Here is a 14,575-nt window from a genome sequence, read left to right on the forward strand (position 1 = left end):
GACGATACATAACTGGTCAAAAGCGGACGATATTTGCTAGGTGTGAGTTTTGGTCATTACACCTTGTTTTGTTTGCCAATCGTTGCAATATTTTTATTTATTGTTTTTTTTCATAAATATAAGAAATTAAAATAGACCGTGAATCATTTCATTTACGAGCATGTCCACGTAAATATATAATAAATTTCAACGTTCAAATGAACAATTATTCAAAATTTTAAAACGTTAATTAATATTTAATTATACCCTTAAACTTATTTAAAAAGTTTATAATAATAACAAAAATAGTTTTTAAACATTTAAAAATAACGTTCTATATCAATTTAAATATTGTTATTAAAAGAATATTTATTTTTTAATTTTTAAATATAAGATGGCCCGATTCCGGAAATCCAGGCCCAATTAAAAAGTAAACCGTCGGTCTGATTGGGCCGAGGTGGCCCACTTCGTCCTCCATGGTCGAGCAAAATGCAGAGAATCGGAGTTCTTAAACGCATCGCCTTGAAAAATCGAAGAAATCCAGGCAGTGGAAAAAGGAGGCCATCTCGACCGCCCAATTCAGTTCGAGTTTCGCCGGTGATCGCCATGTCCTCCACCGTCCGATCCACCTGCGTCGCCATCTTCTTTGCCTCCTTCCTCATTACCTCACTCTCGACAGTCCTCGCCTCGGAGTCTGATCACAAGGTACAACTTTCGTTCTTCTTGATCTCTCCATTTCCCCATCGAGCTTCGTACGATTTTCGAAATGGCGATGCTAAAAAGTCTACGCGGGAATGTTTTGGGTTTGTAGTGAATCTATTAGCCACTGACTTGTCAGATCTTGCTACCTTCATTTGGATTGAATCAGATCTGCGGAATACCACGTTTTGTAGCTTTGGGATTTGGCTCAGTGGATGTAGAAATTGTTATTTTAGGTTTGGGATGCTCGGGGATGAGATTGGGGAGGGGGGTTTTGGATACCATGTCCGAGTATTATTTTCTGAAGCTAAACAACTTCATGAATATCGTTGGATGCTCGTTTCAGTGGAGTGTGGACGATGCTAAGGGTTATTAGATTTCAATCTCATATGGGGCTGTGCGTATGCTATATTTTTCGTCTCCACAGTCTTTCATGTCCAGGACATATGACGTGAAACAGAATGGGGACTTATGAGAGATCTGGGGTGTTTCACTATATTCTATGCTCGTAATGACCCGGGATGTTATTTGACTCTCAATTGTCCTATTTCGTTGGGATAATTAAGTTCATACTTGTAGTACTATAGTTATCTTTTGAATCTTGTATGACCAGAAGAAATGTCTCGATATAAATTAAATGTCTCTAGCTGATGCTGATCGCATACGAGCCATTGAAATTAAATCTGGACGGAAGGCTGCCAATCCGACTTATTGAGGCATGACCTAAGTGTTTTGACTTCGACGAATAGGAAATCTATCAGTGTGTTTCTTGCTTATTGTCGTATGCGTACTTACATTAGCAACATTGTTCTATGGAGAGTGTCAACCCAGTATTGTACATGAGAATTTGCATGGTATCTGGCTATCAGCCTCCAGAAAGATTCATTGCTCTATCAGCTTGGATATCTTTTGTGATATTAACACCATCTTGTGTTATTTTTTAAATCACGTTGATGCATTGTTGCAGCCATGGTTACTGTAGTTTTGAATCAATAAAAAATGTTGCCTTTATATATACTTCAATAATCAGTTGTAGCTATTTTAGAGTTTTAATCTGAAATGGCCTACCACTTGTGGTAACTTATTTAGGTCAAATTTTCAACGGTGGTGTGATTGTTGTCACACCATCATTGTATCTTCTTTATTTGTTATCATGTGCTGTTTTTCTTATTTTTTCTCCCCCCGCTTTTCACTGAGTTATTATTTTTGCGTTAAGCTCATCCTTCCATGGCTCCACCATTTTCTATTTTTCATTGTAGTATCAACCAGACGAGTCAGTAACCCTATGGGTGAATAAAGTTGGTCCGTACAACAACCCACAAGAAACATATAATTATTACAGCCTTCCATTCTGTCATCCATCTGGCCATTCTGCTCACAAATGGGGTGGTCTTGGTGAGGTCCTTGGAGGAAACGAACTTATTGACAGTCAAATTGAGATTAAGTTCGAAAGTATGTCAACTTCTCTCCGTATTTGAAGATTGAATTGAGATCTTGCACTGATCATGGACGAACTGTTGCCATTACTAAATTTTGTTTGTTTTTTTTTTTTTTTTTTTTTTCCAGAAAATGTGGAGAGGACTACTATTTGTCAACTGGAGCTTGATGAACCACATGTTAAGCAGTTTACGGATGCAATTGAGAATGGTTACTGGTTTGAGTTCTTCATGGGTATGTTCTGCAGTGTTCTTGTGCTAACAACCTAGAATTGGTGGCTCAAATATAGTGTGATCCAAAGCTGATGAAATACTTCTAACTAGGAACCAAAACTTGGAATTCTGTAAACAGATTGTTGCTAGAAGATTTAAAGGTCTATATAATATAGAAACTTTGACATAATTATCTAAAACAACGGCTATTGATGAAATCTTAATAGAATTTCACAAAGTCATGTGATATTTAGTTAATTTTAAGACTAACCTTTTAGGACCGCAGTACTCCAACCATGCATGAAGACATTAGAACTGTTTTGATCACTTACATAATGTTCATGTTAATCTTGATTGGAAAAAGAACTTGCATAATTTATATGCTTGTCTTCATCCTTTTTTTGTTTTTGTTTAACCGTATGACCGGCAAGGCTATTGCATTGTCAACTTCAAATCTATAATTAAATATTTGACATATGCTCTTATTTTTATGAGTTTCTCTCTCTAACATTTGTACACAACAATTCTTAATCGAAGTGTAAAAACAGAAAAATTGACATTCAGTTTTTTCAGATTATCATTTTTTTTTCCTATTTGTCATACGAATAATTATTGATGGACCTACTCATCCATGCTTTCTTCTTCTGATGTTTCATTTCATGATGCTGGATGGGGAATAAACTTCAGATGATTTGCCTCTGTGGGGTAAGTGCTTTATCTTATTATATTTTAGTTTGATATCTTGAATAATGAACAATTTGTTGGTCCTGATTGATGCTTTATTGCTCCCATTTTCATTTTAGGCTTTGTTGGTGAGTTGCATCCTGAAAAGAATAGCAATAATGTTAAGCATGTCCTTTACACTCATAAGAATATCATCATCAAATATAATAAAGATCAGGTTTTGCTTCTCACCTAATGATTTGCATGGTTTTATTTATATATTATTTTATTTTTGTGGGTTTGGCATTCAATATAGATATAATTTAACAACTAAGTTGTGGTTCTTATAGATTATTCACGTGAATCTCACTCAAGAAAACTTAAGGCCATTGGAAGTTGGGAAGACATTGGACTTGACATATGCTGTGAAGTGGATTTCTACTAATGTTACTTTCGCTCGACGATTTGATATTTATTTGGATTACCCATTCTTTGAGCATCAGGTAACGGATGATCCTCCCTCCCCCTTATTGTGGTGTTTTCATATCTTTGCTTTATAACTTGAGATGCTTCCTTCTATCTAACTTAGTTAAATTCTTTAACTTCTTGTTAGTTAAATTCTTTAACTTCTTGTGGTATCTTAATTCCATATCTGTGTTCACATACCATATTAAGATATTTATCTGGCATCTGAAACCTTTGCAGATTCATTGGTTCTCCATTTTCAATTCATTCATGATGGTTATTTTCCTCACTGGTTTGGTCTCTATGATATTGATGCGGACTCTTAGAAATGACTATGCTAAATATGCTCGTGAAGATGATGATCTGGAAACCCTGGTTATACTTTCTTCCCTATTATATGTTATGCTATTTTAAGTTTTAATTTTATCTTGAATAAACTTCAACCGTCATTTTTTCCCTACTTTGTCACATTATGTTTTTTTTCCTCTCCTTTTATCTTCTTTTTCAGGAGCGAGATGTTAGCGAAGAGTCTGGCTGGAAACTTGTGCATGGGGATGTCTTTCGGCCTCCTCGTAATTTAGTACTTCTCTCAGCTGTTGTTGGCACAGGTGCTCAGCTTGCATTGCTTGTTCTCCTTGTCATCATACTGGCAATTGTTGGAATGTTGTATGTCGGGTAAGTTGGGAAATGTAACATTTGTATGGAAGTGTTGTCTATGTCATTTTAATTAAAGTGCCGTATAAGCAAACAAATTCAAGTAAGCTTTTCGTGATGTAATTAAATTTGTGTCGATAAGAAAGACTTTCATCTTGTGGCAGTTGATTCATGCCACATGAACAGGCTGCTTATGAGCTCATCGTTTAACTACTAAAATGAAAATTGCATGTGACGCTTTTGTTGTTGTTTTTTCTATATACAGGAGAGGAGCAATTATCACAACTTTCATAGTGTGCTATGCTCTTACGTCATCCATTTCTGGTTATGTTAGTGCTGGGATGTACTCACGCAATGGGGGTGAGTATTTTTTATTAGTTTAGTGACTCCACTTTTTTATTTATTCACGTTAGGCTTTAGCGTGCAATATTGATTGGTAAAACTACCTGACGTGTTTCTTTGAGGCTGTAATACCAGTACTTTTTAAAGATCTCTTACGGCGGCTTTGGCACTTGGGTGCTTAATTCTTTGGTCCTCTATAACGTTGTTGCTATCATGACAGGTAAAAACTGGATAAAATCAATGATCTTCACAGCATCTCTATTTCCATTTTTGTGCTTTGGAATTGGGTTCATCTTGAACACTATCGCTATATTCTATGGGTCTCTAGCAGCCATTCCTTTTGGTACGATGGTTGTGGTCTTTGTTATTTGGGCTTTCATTTCTTTTCCTTTGGCTCTTCTTGGTACGGTTATTGGACGAAACTGGAGTGGTGCCCCTAACAATCCATGTCGTGTGAAGACTATTCCTCGTCCTATCCCTGAGAAGAAATGGTACCTCACACCATCAGTAGTCTCCATGATGGGAGGATTGCTGCCTTTTGGTAGTATTTTCATAGAGATGTATTTTGTCTTCACATCCTTCTGGAACTACAAGGTAAACTTACAACTCTATTTGGTTACTGGTTAAAGCACTTTGTGGGATGAGCCTGAGATGGCAGACTATTACATACCTGTTTCAAGTTTTAAAATCAGTACAGGGAATTTCAAGAACAATGGAATTATTAACTCAAACAGAAAACATTAAACCACTTAAATCTGTATTTATGCATATGAAAGATTTCACTTCCTTCACCAGCTCTTGTTCTCAACTTATTGCTCCTGCACATCCTTAAATTGGCAGTATATGAAAAAAAAAAAAAAAAAAAAAAAAAAATCCATGAAATTAATGGCTTTTTGTTTGGAGATGAAATTTTGGTTGCTAAAGAAGTGCTATGTGTTGGCAGTACTGAAATATGACACAGGAACTTGCTAGCTAAGCCTATAACTTGTCCCCTCTTCCACAGGTGTACTATGTATATGGATTCATGCTGCTGGTTTTTCTTATTCTCATCATTGTTACTGTCTGCGTGACCATTGTGGGAGCATATTTCTTGCTGAATGCCGAGAACTATCACTGGCAGTGGACGTCTTTTTTCTCTGCTGCTTCAACTGCTGTATATGTGTACTTCTACTCGATATACTACTATTATGTGAAGACCAAGATGTCCGGCTTTTTCCAAACCAGCTTCTATTTTGGATACACCTTGATGTTCTGCCTTGGGTTGGGAATTCTCTGCGGTGAGTTTTACCATTTTACTGACATCTTCAAGTTTGTACAAAGTGTTTTCATGTGCTTACTTGTAAAGTGGCATCTTCAACACTTGAACATGAAGAAAGTTGTTTCTCTCTGAGTTCTGTCTGTGAGCAAGTGCCAATGCTCATCTAATAGCCTAATTTCGTGCAGGAGCTGTTGGTTACCTGGGTTCCAATTTGTTCGTACGGAGGATCTACAGAAATATCAAATGTGATTAGGGGTATTTTTGGAAGCGAAAGACCTACGCTACCTTAAAGCATTTTGATAATGGAAGCCATTTCTTGAAGCTCTTGACACATATTGGATGGACGTTTAGCCACGCAGTAATACCTGTAGAAATTAAAGATTTTGAGATGGGGACATGCTCTTAGCCCCGAGATATGCTCTTTTTGGTAACGATGCGTTTTCCCCAGGCTGTAATTGAATATCTTGATTTAGAATTTGAGAGATTGTTTTTCATTATGTAGAAAAATTGACAAAATTGTTAGACCCATGTCATTTTTATAATATTCTTGTCTTCACACATCAGAAAGCAATGACCATTGTCTATCTCCATCTTATGGTTTTATCATACAACTGCTGCATGCCTGTTTGATATCATGTTTGATATTACAGTTGAAGGATTGGTATTCAGGAATTACTGATGGGGAGTAAGAATGAGTTTAGGATGATTTTGAAGGGGCAAAGCTGTTCCGTTCCTAGTTCTAGAATGAGTTAGGAGTTCTAGAATGAGATTCCAACTCGGTACTTTTTGAAATTTTAAGAAGAGTTGGTTTTTGGAGAGCACAGGACGATGAAAGTTGTAAGCTGTGTTCGGGAAGGAGTTATTGTCTATTGTTGGTCTTTATGGTAGAATCAGTCAGAGGGCTTGAGAGGCGGTGGTTTATCCTATGGTGGATCTCAATGGTTCGAGTCTGCTTATCACCAACTCGTAAACTTAGCCGATACAAAACCATATGATAGACCTCCATTTTTTCGATTTGGCATTGATCATTCATGGATGTTGATAAGATCCTTCCATTTAGTTCGTTGGAACGGTTAGTTGGGTAGTTGGAACGATTAGTTGGGTAGAGGCCGTTCATTCTGTGGGTGGGTAGGTAATAGAGTGAGAGGATCGTGTGGCAGCCATGGCCTCTCATTCCAAGGAACGTGTGGCAGCCACAACCTCTCATTCCATGGCGTAGTGGGTGACGATAAAAGGATAGCATTATTAACTGTAGCCTTTCATGTTAGGCGTGTTTCTTTTGGTTGAAGCCCCTTATCTGCATACTGGCCATCTCTTTAATAACAACCCAACTCCACCCCACTGCCCATTCCTCATCTCCTCAACCTTCTTTCACCTTTGAACCTTGTGGCAGCAGCAGTAGCAGACCAGCAAAATGGCCAGTGCACCAGTACTTTCCGGCGCTACAATCAACACCATCCTCCTCCAGAAGCAGCCAGCAACTAGCCTACGATCGGTGTCGAACTTCGGCCAGGGTCTTTTCGGGCTGAAGGGCAGCAGCCGTGGTGGGCGATTGGTTGCCATGGCAGAGTACAATGTGAAGCTGATCACACCAGAAGGAGAGAAGGAGTTCGTCTGCCCCGACGATGTATACGTCCTAGATCAGGCCGAGGAAATGGGAATCGACCTTCCATATTCATGCAGGGCAGGGTCTTGCTCTTCTTGTGCAGGGAAAGTAGTGGGAGGGAAGGTGGAACAGTCGGACGGCAGCTTCCTTGACGACGACCAGATTGAAGAAGGTTGGGTTCTAACTTGTGTTGCATACCCTCAATCTGATATTGTCATTGAGACCCACAAGGAGGAAGATCTTGTTAGTTAGTTAGTTAGTTAAATCTGGTATTTAACTCTCCTCATTCTCCATGCTCTTTCCTCTCCATCTCCAATAATGTTCTCTCTATCAATGTGGGTTGATATATTGGTAAATGGGAGAGTTCGACATCGACGTTTCTAGTATCTTTTATATACTTATAAAAACGTTATCTATTAACATGTTCAACTAAATATAAATTTCATTACCAATATCTATATGATTAAAATCTTGATATCGATATTTTAATCCTTGTTTCACGAGTCTTGTTTGTTTCTATTGGTATTTTAATTCCAGTTTCACGAGTTTTATTCGTTCTATTGGTATTTTATCATCTATTTGTAACCATCAAGATCACATCATAGCATAAAATCATACCGTATAAATATATCACAAAAATGTTCATTCATCTCTCATCCAATGCAAGGTGTACCTCACAGCGACGAAACATAAGTGGTGGAACATGTCAAGCCTACTACGTAAGCTAGTCTACAAGATCTATAACCTAGAGCTCTGATACTATTTGTAACGGCCTAGATTCACCACTAGCAGATATTGTCCTCTTTGAGCTTTTCCTTTTCACATCTCATATCATTGTGAAGCGAGAGGGAAAGCCTAAAAAGGACAATATCTGTTAGCGGTGGATCTGGGTCGTTACACTATTAATCTTCAACTAAATAAAACTTAACTATTACACCAATATCTGTTAGCGGTGGATCTGGGTCGTTACACTATTAATCTTCAACTAAATAAAACTTAACTAAATCACCTTTAGCTTTACTGGTAGTGTATCCTTTCTATTGGTTCACGAAAAGGAAAAAAAGTAGGAGGTTCAAATCTCGTGAATTTAAACTTAAGAAGACTCATCCAATTCAACCCTCAACGATTCATTCTGAATCACAACGAAATTCATTGACAGAAATAGAAGCTTTCACCTTACTCTTACAGAAAAAAACCTGCACACTTATCCTAACTTTTTTATTGTACTATACCAACTTTTTTTTTTTTTTTTTTTTTTTTTTTTGTTGCGTTGTACTTTAACTAATTACGATAATAATTTTAAAATAATGATATGTTTGGTCATTGAAATTAAAATTACGAAAATAATTCTAAAATAATTATATGTTTGGTCATTGAAATTTAATTACGAATATAACTCTAAAATAATGATATGTTTGGTCCACAGCCACATTCTCTCTTTTCAACCTCTTAATCCCATTTGATCCCATCACCACCACACAAAAAGAAATTAGCAGCACCACGTTGAGTCCGGTGCCTAATGCGGGTCGGTTGGGGCTGCGAAAGATACCAGTCGGTGTGAGATCCCACGTCGACTAAAGAGGAGAATGAGTGCTAGCGAAAATGCTGAGTCCCGAAGGGGGGTGAATTATGAGAGCATTCTTTATAAGGGAGTGAAAACCTCTCGCTAGTAGACGCATTTTAAAATTTCGAGGGAAAGTTTAAAAGGTAAAACCGAGAAAGAACCATATTTGTTAGTGGTGGATTTGAACTATTACGACCGAGGCGGGCAAGTGTGTCGATGGGGACGTACATCTTGTTGTTCACTCATTTGGGTTCGTTTTCACCTCTTTTCAAGAGCTGAGATATGGAAGTAAGCATAGATTTATACTCTCGAATGGTTTCAATGATGTCTCGGTTGTTGTTTGAACTTCTAACAATTTGACCGATAACAAATGTTTTAATCAAATGGTTATGCTTAGGTTAACGTACATTATACACGTTTTTAGTTCTGAGACTTTCGTGTATATCTTTATATGTGTAACTTCCACATGTGACACTGGTAAACTCTTAATACTAGGATATAATTTATACTCGAGAATGATGGTTATCTCCATCTCGAATCTCTTATCACCCGAAATTCAAATATCAACTTTATTCTCTCTTGTTCGAGTTGTCACATCGATTTAAGATCCCACATCGATTGAAAAGGGGAACGAAACATTCTTTATAACAGTGTGAAAACCTCCCTACTAGACGTGTTTTAAAATCGTTGAGAGAAAACATGAAAGGAAAAGTCCAAAAAGAACAATATTTACTAGCGGTGGGCTTGAACGGTTACGAAAACAGGACTCCAAAAGAAAAGGAGTCGAGCTTCGGTTAAGGGAAGACGTACTTTGTTCGAGAAGATGTTGGATGATGAAAGTCCCACATCGACTAATTTAGGGAACGATCATGAGTTTATAATCAAACAATACTTTCTCTACTATCTATTTTAGGGGTATTTTCCATTTAAAAAGAAAAAGAATTGTAATTGTAACAGTGGGCCGGCCCAAATGAAAGTGGCATAATTGAAAATAACATGAAACTCCCTGTTTAAAAAAGTAAAAAGATAAAAAAAATAAAAATAAAAATAAAAATAAAAATAAAAAGAAGAAAACCCTAATCGGCATATTACCCTCTCTTCCTCTGCGGGTTTGCAGAACCTATTCCCCACTTTCGGGCTCTCTTTTATCTTGCCGCCGCTCGTCTCTACCGCCAATCCTTCTCTTTGGTTTCCTCTAATTCGTAGCTTGCGAAAGAGCTCCAGAGGTATGTTTATGCCTGTTTCTTCGATTTCTCCATCGTTTATTCTGCAGTTGTCCCGTTATAATTCGTACGATTTTACTCCTTTCGTTTTTTATGCTTTTTTCATTGATTTGTGCGTTGGTGACCTTTTCTTTTCATTCTAGGAATTTGTGTTTTGAATCGCGTATGCTTTAACGTTTTTCCTTTTTTTACAATTCAGTTTTTTAGATCCGTGTTCTGTGATCAACTTTGAGAGAGAGAATGGCTTCTCGTTTCTGGACACAGGTATTGCTTTCAATATGATTTTAGTGGAATTAGGGAGACAATTTTATCGTTTAATCCGACTTATAATGTGGTTTTGTAATTCATTATAATTCTGTTTATGATTTTTTAAACAGGGTGGTGGCAGTGGTTCTGACTCTGAAGCGGAGGAGAGTGACTATGATGAAGAGAATGACGATATTCAGGTTGATCTTGGGTCTCAACAAAACAGAAGCAGATATCTGCAAGGGAATGCCAGTGACAGTGAAGATTCTGAGGACAAGAAGCGTACTGTCAGGTCGGCTAAAGATAAGCGTTTTGAGGAGATGTCTGCCACTGTCGATCAAATGAAAAATGCAATGAAGATCAATGACTGGGTAAGCCTGCAGGAGAATTTTGATAAGATCAATAAGCAGCTTGAGAAAGTCATGCGTGTTACTGAGTCTGAGAAGGTGCCGACTCTTTATATTAAAGCGCTTGTGATGCTAGAGGACTTTCTAAATCAAGCTATGGCCAATAAGGAAGCTAAGAAAAAAATGAGTACTAGCAATGCTAAGGCCTTGAACTCAATGAAACAGAAGCTAAAGAAGAACAATAAGCAATATGAAGAGGTAATTACAAAGTATAGGGAAAATCCTGAGGTTGAAGAAGAAGAAAAGGACGATGAGTTGGAGACAGAGGAGGAGGAAGATTCTGATTCTGAAATTGAGGATCCTTCTAAAATCATGTCAGGTACAGAAGATGAAGAGGATGAGGAAGAAGGCCCAGATGATGATCCAACGGGTCCCTGGCAGAAGAAGTTGAGCAAAAAAGATAAGCTCATGGATAAGCAATTTATGAAGGATCCCAGTGAGATCACATGGGACACTGTGAACAAGAAATTTAAGGAAGTTGTGGCTGCTCGGGGTAGGAAGGGAACTGGAAGATTTGAGCAGGTTGAGCAGCTTACATTCTTAACAAAAGTTGCTAAGACCCCTGCACAAAAGCTTGAGATTTTGTTCAGTGTTATATCTGCTCAATTTGATGTTAATCCAGGTCTCAGTGGGCACATGCCTATCAGTGTGTGGAAGAAGTGTGTGCAAAACATGCTTTCTATAGTTGATATTCTTGTGCAGAATTCTAACATTGTTGTGGATGATATGGTCGAACCTGATGAGAATGAAAGCCAGAAGCCAGCAGACTACAAGGGAACTATTCGTGTTTGGGGTAACCTGGTTGCTTTTGTTGAGAAGATTGAAACTGAGTTTTTTAAGAGTTTGCAGTGTATTGATCCACATACACGTGAGTATGTTGAAAGACTCAGAGATGAGCCAATGTTCATGGTTCTTGCTCAGAATGTCCAAGAATATTTGGAACGAGTTGGGGATTACAAAGCAGCTTCCAAAGTTGCCCTGAGGCGTGTTGAGCAGATCTATTACAAACCACAAGAGGTTTATGATGCCATGAGAAAGCTTGCAGAACTGTCTGAAGATGGAGATAGTGGAGATGCAAGTGAGGAGGCTAAAGTTGTAGAAGAGAGTAGGGGCCCTGCTGCATTTATTGTCACTCCAGAGGTTGTACCTCGTAAACCCACCTTTCCCGAGAGTAGTAGGGCTTTTATGGACATTCTGGTGACCCTCATATACCAATACGGAGATGAGCGCACTAAAGCACGAGCTATGCTCTGCGATATTTATCAGCATGCTCTGTTGGATGAATTTTATATTTCTCGTGACTTATTACTGATGAGTCACTTACAGGATAGTATCCAACACTTGGACATTTCAACACAGATCCTTTTCAACAGGGCAATGGCTCAACTTGGTTTATGTGGATTTCGGGTAGGCCTGATTAATGAAGGACATGGCTGCCTTTCAGAATTATATTCTGGTGGAAGGGTGAAGGAATTGCTTGCACAAGGTGTCTCGCAAAGCCGATATCATGAAAAGACTCCAGAACAGGTACCTGCGTCCAAACCATTTCCTTGATTCTATCTTAAACTAACGCATTGATGCATCTGTGGTGTATATGACGTTCAAATGCTTGTGCTTCAAGTAGAATATGTTTGTTCATATTCTTTTATTAAGAAATGAAATTTATTACAGGATGGTATCTACTAATGCATTCCACTTTGTAGAAGCTTGTAATAATACATTTGTCCTGCTTTATAGACATCACATTTATGGATTTCATGTATTTGTTTGTTGTGTACCCAATTCTGTTTGTTTTGTGGCATAAAAATCTGTGATACCTAGGTGGCTTATGGATTAGTTGTGGCCTCTCTGCTTCTTATGTTTTAGATTAAATGTGTAAGAATTTGCAGTTGGGTAAAATGCAATTTTCCCCCTACACTTAGGAGGTTAGCCAGGTTTATCCTTAACGATTCTAGCCTTAATATCGGACTTGACGATGTGCATGCTAACTTTAAATGTGAAATAAGCGAGCTGATGTGCATTTGGCTAGATAAAATGTTCTCTTGTTAGTGAACGAAAATGAATGGAGAGAGTTCGATATGTTTAGAGGATCGTTTGTAGGACATATTGTACGTGTTTGCTTCCAACTGTTAGAGCTTTAATCATATATGTATAAGGTGTCAAACACATACTATTATAATTGAACACTTTTGTTTTACTAATTTGTTCACTTATTTATTTTCTCGAACCAATATCAGGAAAGACTTGAAAGAAGAAGGCAGATGCCATACCACATGCACATAAATCTTGAGCTCCTGGAGGCTGTGCATTTAATATGTGCTATGCTGCTGGAAGTACCCAACATGGCAGGCAATGTTCACGATGCAAAGCGCAAGGTTATTAGTAAGAACTTTAGACGCTTACTTGATGTGAGTGAGCGACAAACTTTTACTGGTCCTCCCGAGAATGTCAGAGATCATGTAATGGCTGCAACCCGTGCCCTTCGTAAGGGCGACTTCCAGAAGGCTTTTGATGTCATTGCATCTCTAGATGTATGGAAACTACTTAGGAATCGCGAAGAAGTTCTTGAAATGGTTAAGGGAAAGATCAAGGAGGAGGCTCTGAGGACTTACCTTCTCACGTACTCTTCGTCTTATGATTCTCTGAGTTCAGAACAACTCACCCGAATGTTCGACCTCGCAGAGGGTCAAACACACAGTATTGTGAGCAAGATGATGATCAATGAGGAGCTCCATGCAAGTTGGGATCAACCAAGTGGGTGCGTCATCTTCCACGACGTTACACACACCCGATTACAGGGCTTGGCATTCCAATTGGCAGATAAGTTGACAATCCTTGCTGAAACCAATGAGAGGGCAGTTGAGGCACGAATAGGTGGAGGATTAGATTTGCCCATGAGGCGAAGAGACAACCAAGAATATGCTGCTGGAGGAGCAACAGGTGGGAATAACAGGTGGCCAGATAACATGTCTTATAATCAAGGAAGGCAAGGTGGTATTAGTTCGCGTGCAGGATATGGAGGTCGAGGTCAAGGTGGGGGCGGTGGATATTCTAGAGACCGGACGGGTCAGTCCCGAGGAGGGAACGCTGGATACCAAAGCACCCGTTATCAAGATGCTGCTGCATATGGATCGGGGAGGACCGCTTATCAGTCTGGGTCGGTCCGAGGATCCCAGATGGATACTTCAGCTCGGATGGTCAGTCTGAACAAAGGGGTTCATGCTTAAGCAGAAACATTCAGAGAGTGTTAATTGCTGTGTGAGGATCGAACCTTGCCAGTAACTTTCAATTTAATAGCTTATTCTGTTTATGAACTGAGATCCTATTTATCAACGTTTCCTAAGGAGATTTTGCATCCCTTTTTTTGTTGTTGTTAAACCTCATGAGTATATTTGGGCGTTGTTTCTAATGAGCTTCTATTTTGAACTATTTTGCACTCTTCGGTGTATTTTAACCATTTGGTTGTTTTTTCATAATTATATTGATTTTAGTTTTTGTGTTAAAACAATGGGTAGATTACATACGAGTAGATCCATAATCAAAAAAGTGTTTGAGTTTCTAGTAGTAGATCCATAATCAAAAAAGTGTTTGTCTGTTCCTGAAGAAATGAAACAAAAGATGTATTGAGTTTCTAGTAGTAGATCCATAATCAAAAGTGTTTGTATTGTTCCTGAAGAAATGAAAATGAAACAAAGTGTTTGTATTGTTCCTGAAGAAATGAAAATGAAACAAAGTGTTTGTATTGTTCCTGAAGAAATTAAAATGAAACAAAGTGTTTGTATTGTTCTTGAAGAAATGAAAATGAAACAAAAGATACGGT

General features: G+C 38.2%; 3 protein-coding genes across 3 annotated transcripts; all 3 read left to right on the forward strand.

Moving 5' to 3' along the window:
• Positions 1-436: 436 nt before the first annotated feature.
• On the forward strand, positions 437-6,276 carry LOC111810005 (transmembrane 9 superfamily member 1). Its single transcript, XM_023696534.2, has 12 exons — positions 437-684; positions 1,938-2,130; positions 2,245-2,349; positions 3,015-3,032; positions 3,131-3,228; positions 3,341-3,493; positions 3,696-3,830; positions 3,964-4,130; positions 4,375-4,469; positions 4,672-5,045; positions 5,455-5,728; positions 5,895-6,276. Exons 1-12 carry the CDS (start codon positions 469-471, stop codon positions 5,960-5,962), a joined length of 1,896 nt encoding a protein of 631 aa, XP_023552302.2. The 5' UTR covers positions 437-468; the 3' UTR covers positions 5,963-6,276.
• Positions 6,277-6,974: 698 nt separating this feature from the next.
• LOC111810006 (ferredoxin-like) lies at positions 6,975-7,701 on the forward strand. The gene has a single exon (XM_023696535.2). The coding sequence runs from the start codon at positions 7,124-7,126 to the stop codon at positions 7,565-7,567; it is 444 nt and encodes a 147-aa protein (XP_023552303.1). The 5' UTR covers positions 6,975-7,123; the 3' UTR covers positions 7,568-7,701.
• Positions 7,702-9,946: 2,245 nt separating this feature from the next.
• Positions 9,947-14,184, forward strand: LOC111809896 (eukaryotic translation initiation factor 3 subunit C). Its single transcript, XM_023696366.2, has 4 exons — positions 9,947-10,105; positions 10,302-10,366; positions 10,480-12,282; positions 12,993-14,184. Exons 2-4 carry the CDS (start codon positions 10,343-10,345, stop codon positions 13,980-13,982), a joined length of 2,817 nt encoding a protein of 938 aa, XP_023552134.2. The 5' UTR covers positions 9,947-10,105; positions 10,302-10,342; the 3' UTR covers positions 13,983-14,184.
• The last annotated feature ends 391 nt before the right edge of the window (positions 14,185-14,575 follow it).

Source organism: Cucurbita pepo, chromosome 14 (genome assembly GCF_057944985.1).
Source record: "Cucurbita pepo subsp. pepo isolate OVF chromosome 14, ASM5794498v1, whole genome shotgun sequence".
In the NCBI taxonomy this organism is placed as follows: domain Eukaryota; kingdom Viridiplantae; phylum Streptophyta; class Magnoliopsida; order Cucurbitales; family Cucurbitaceae; genus Cucurbita; species Cucurbita pepo.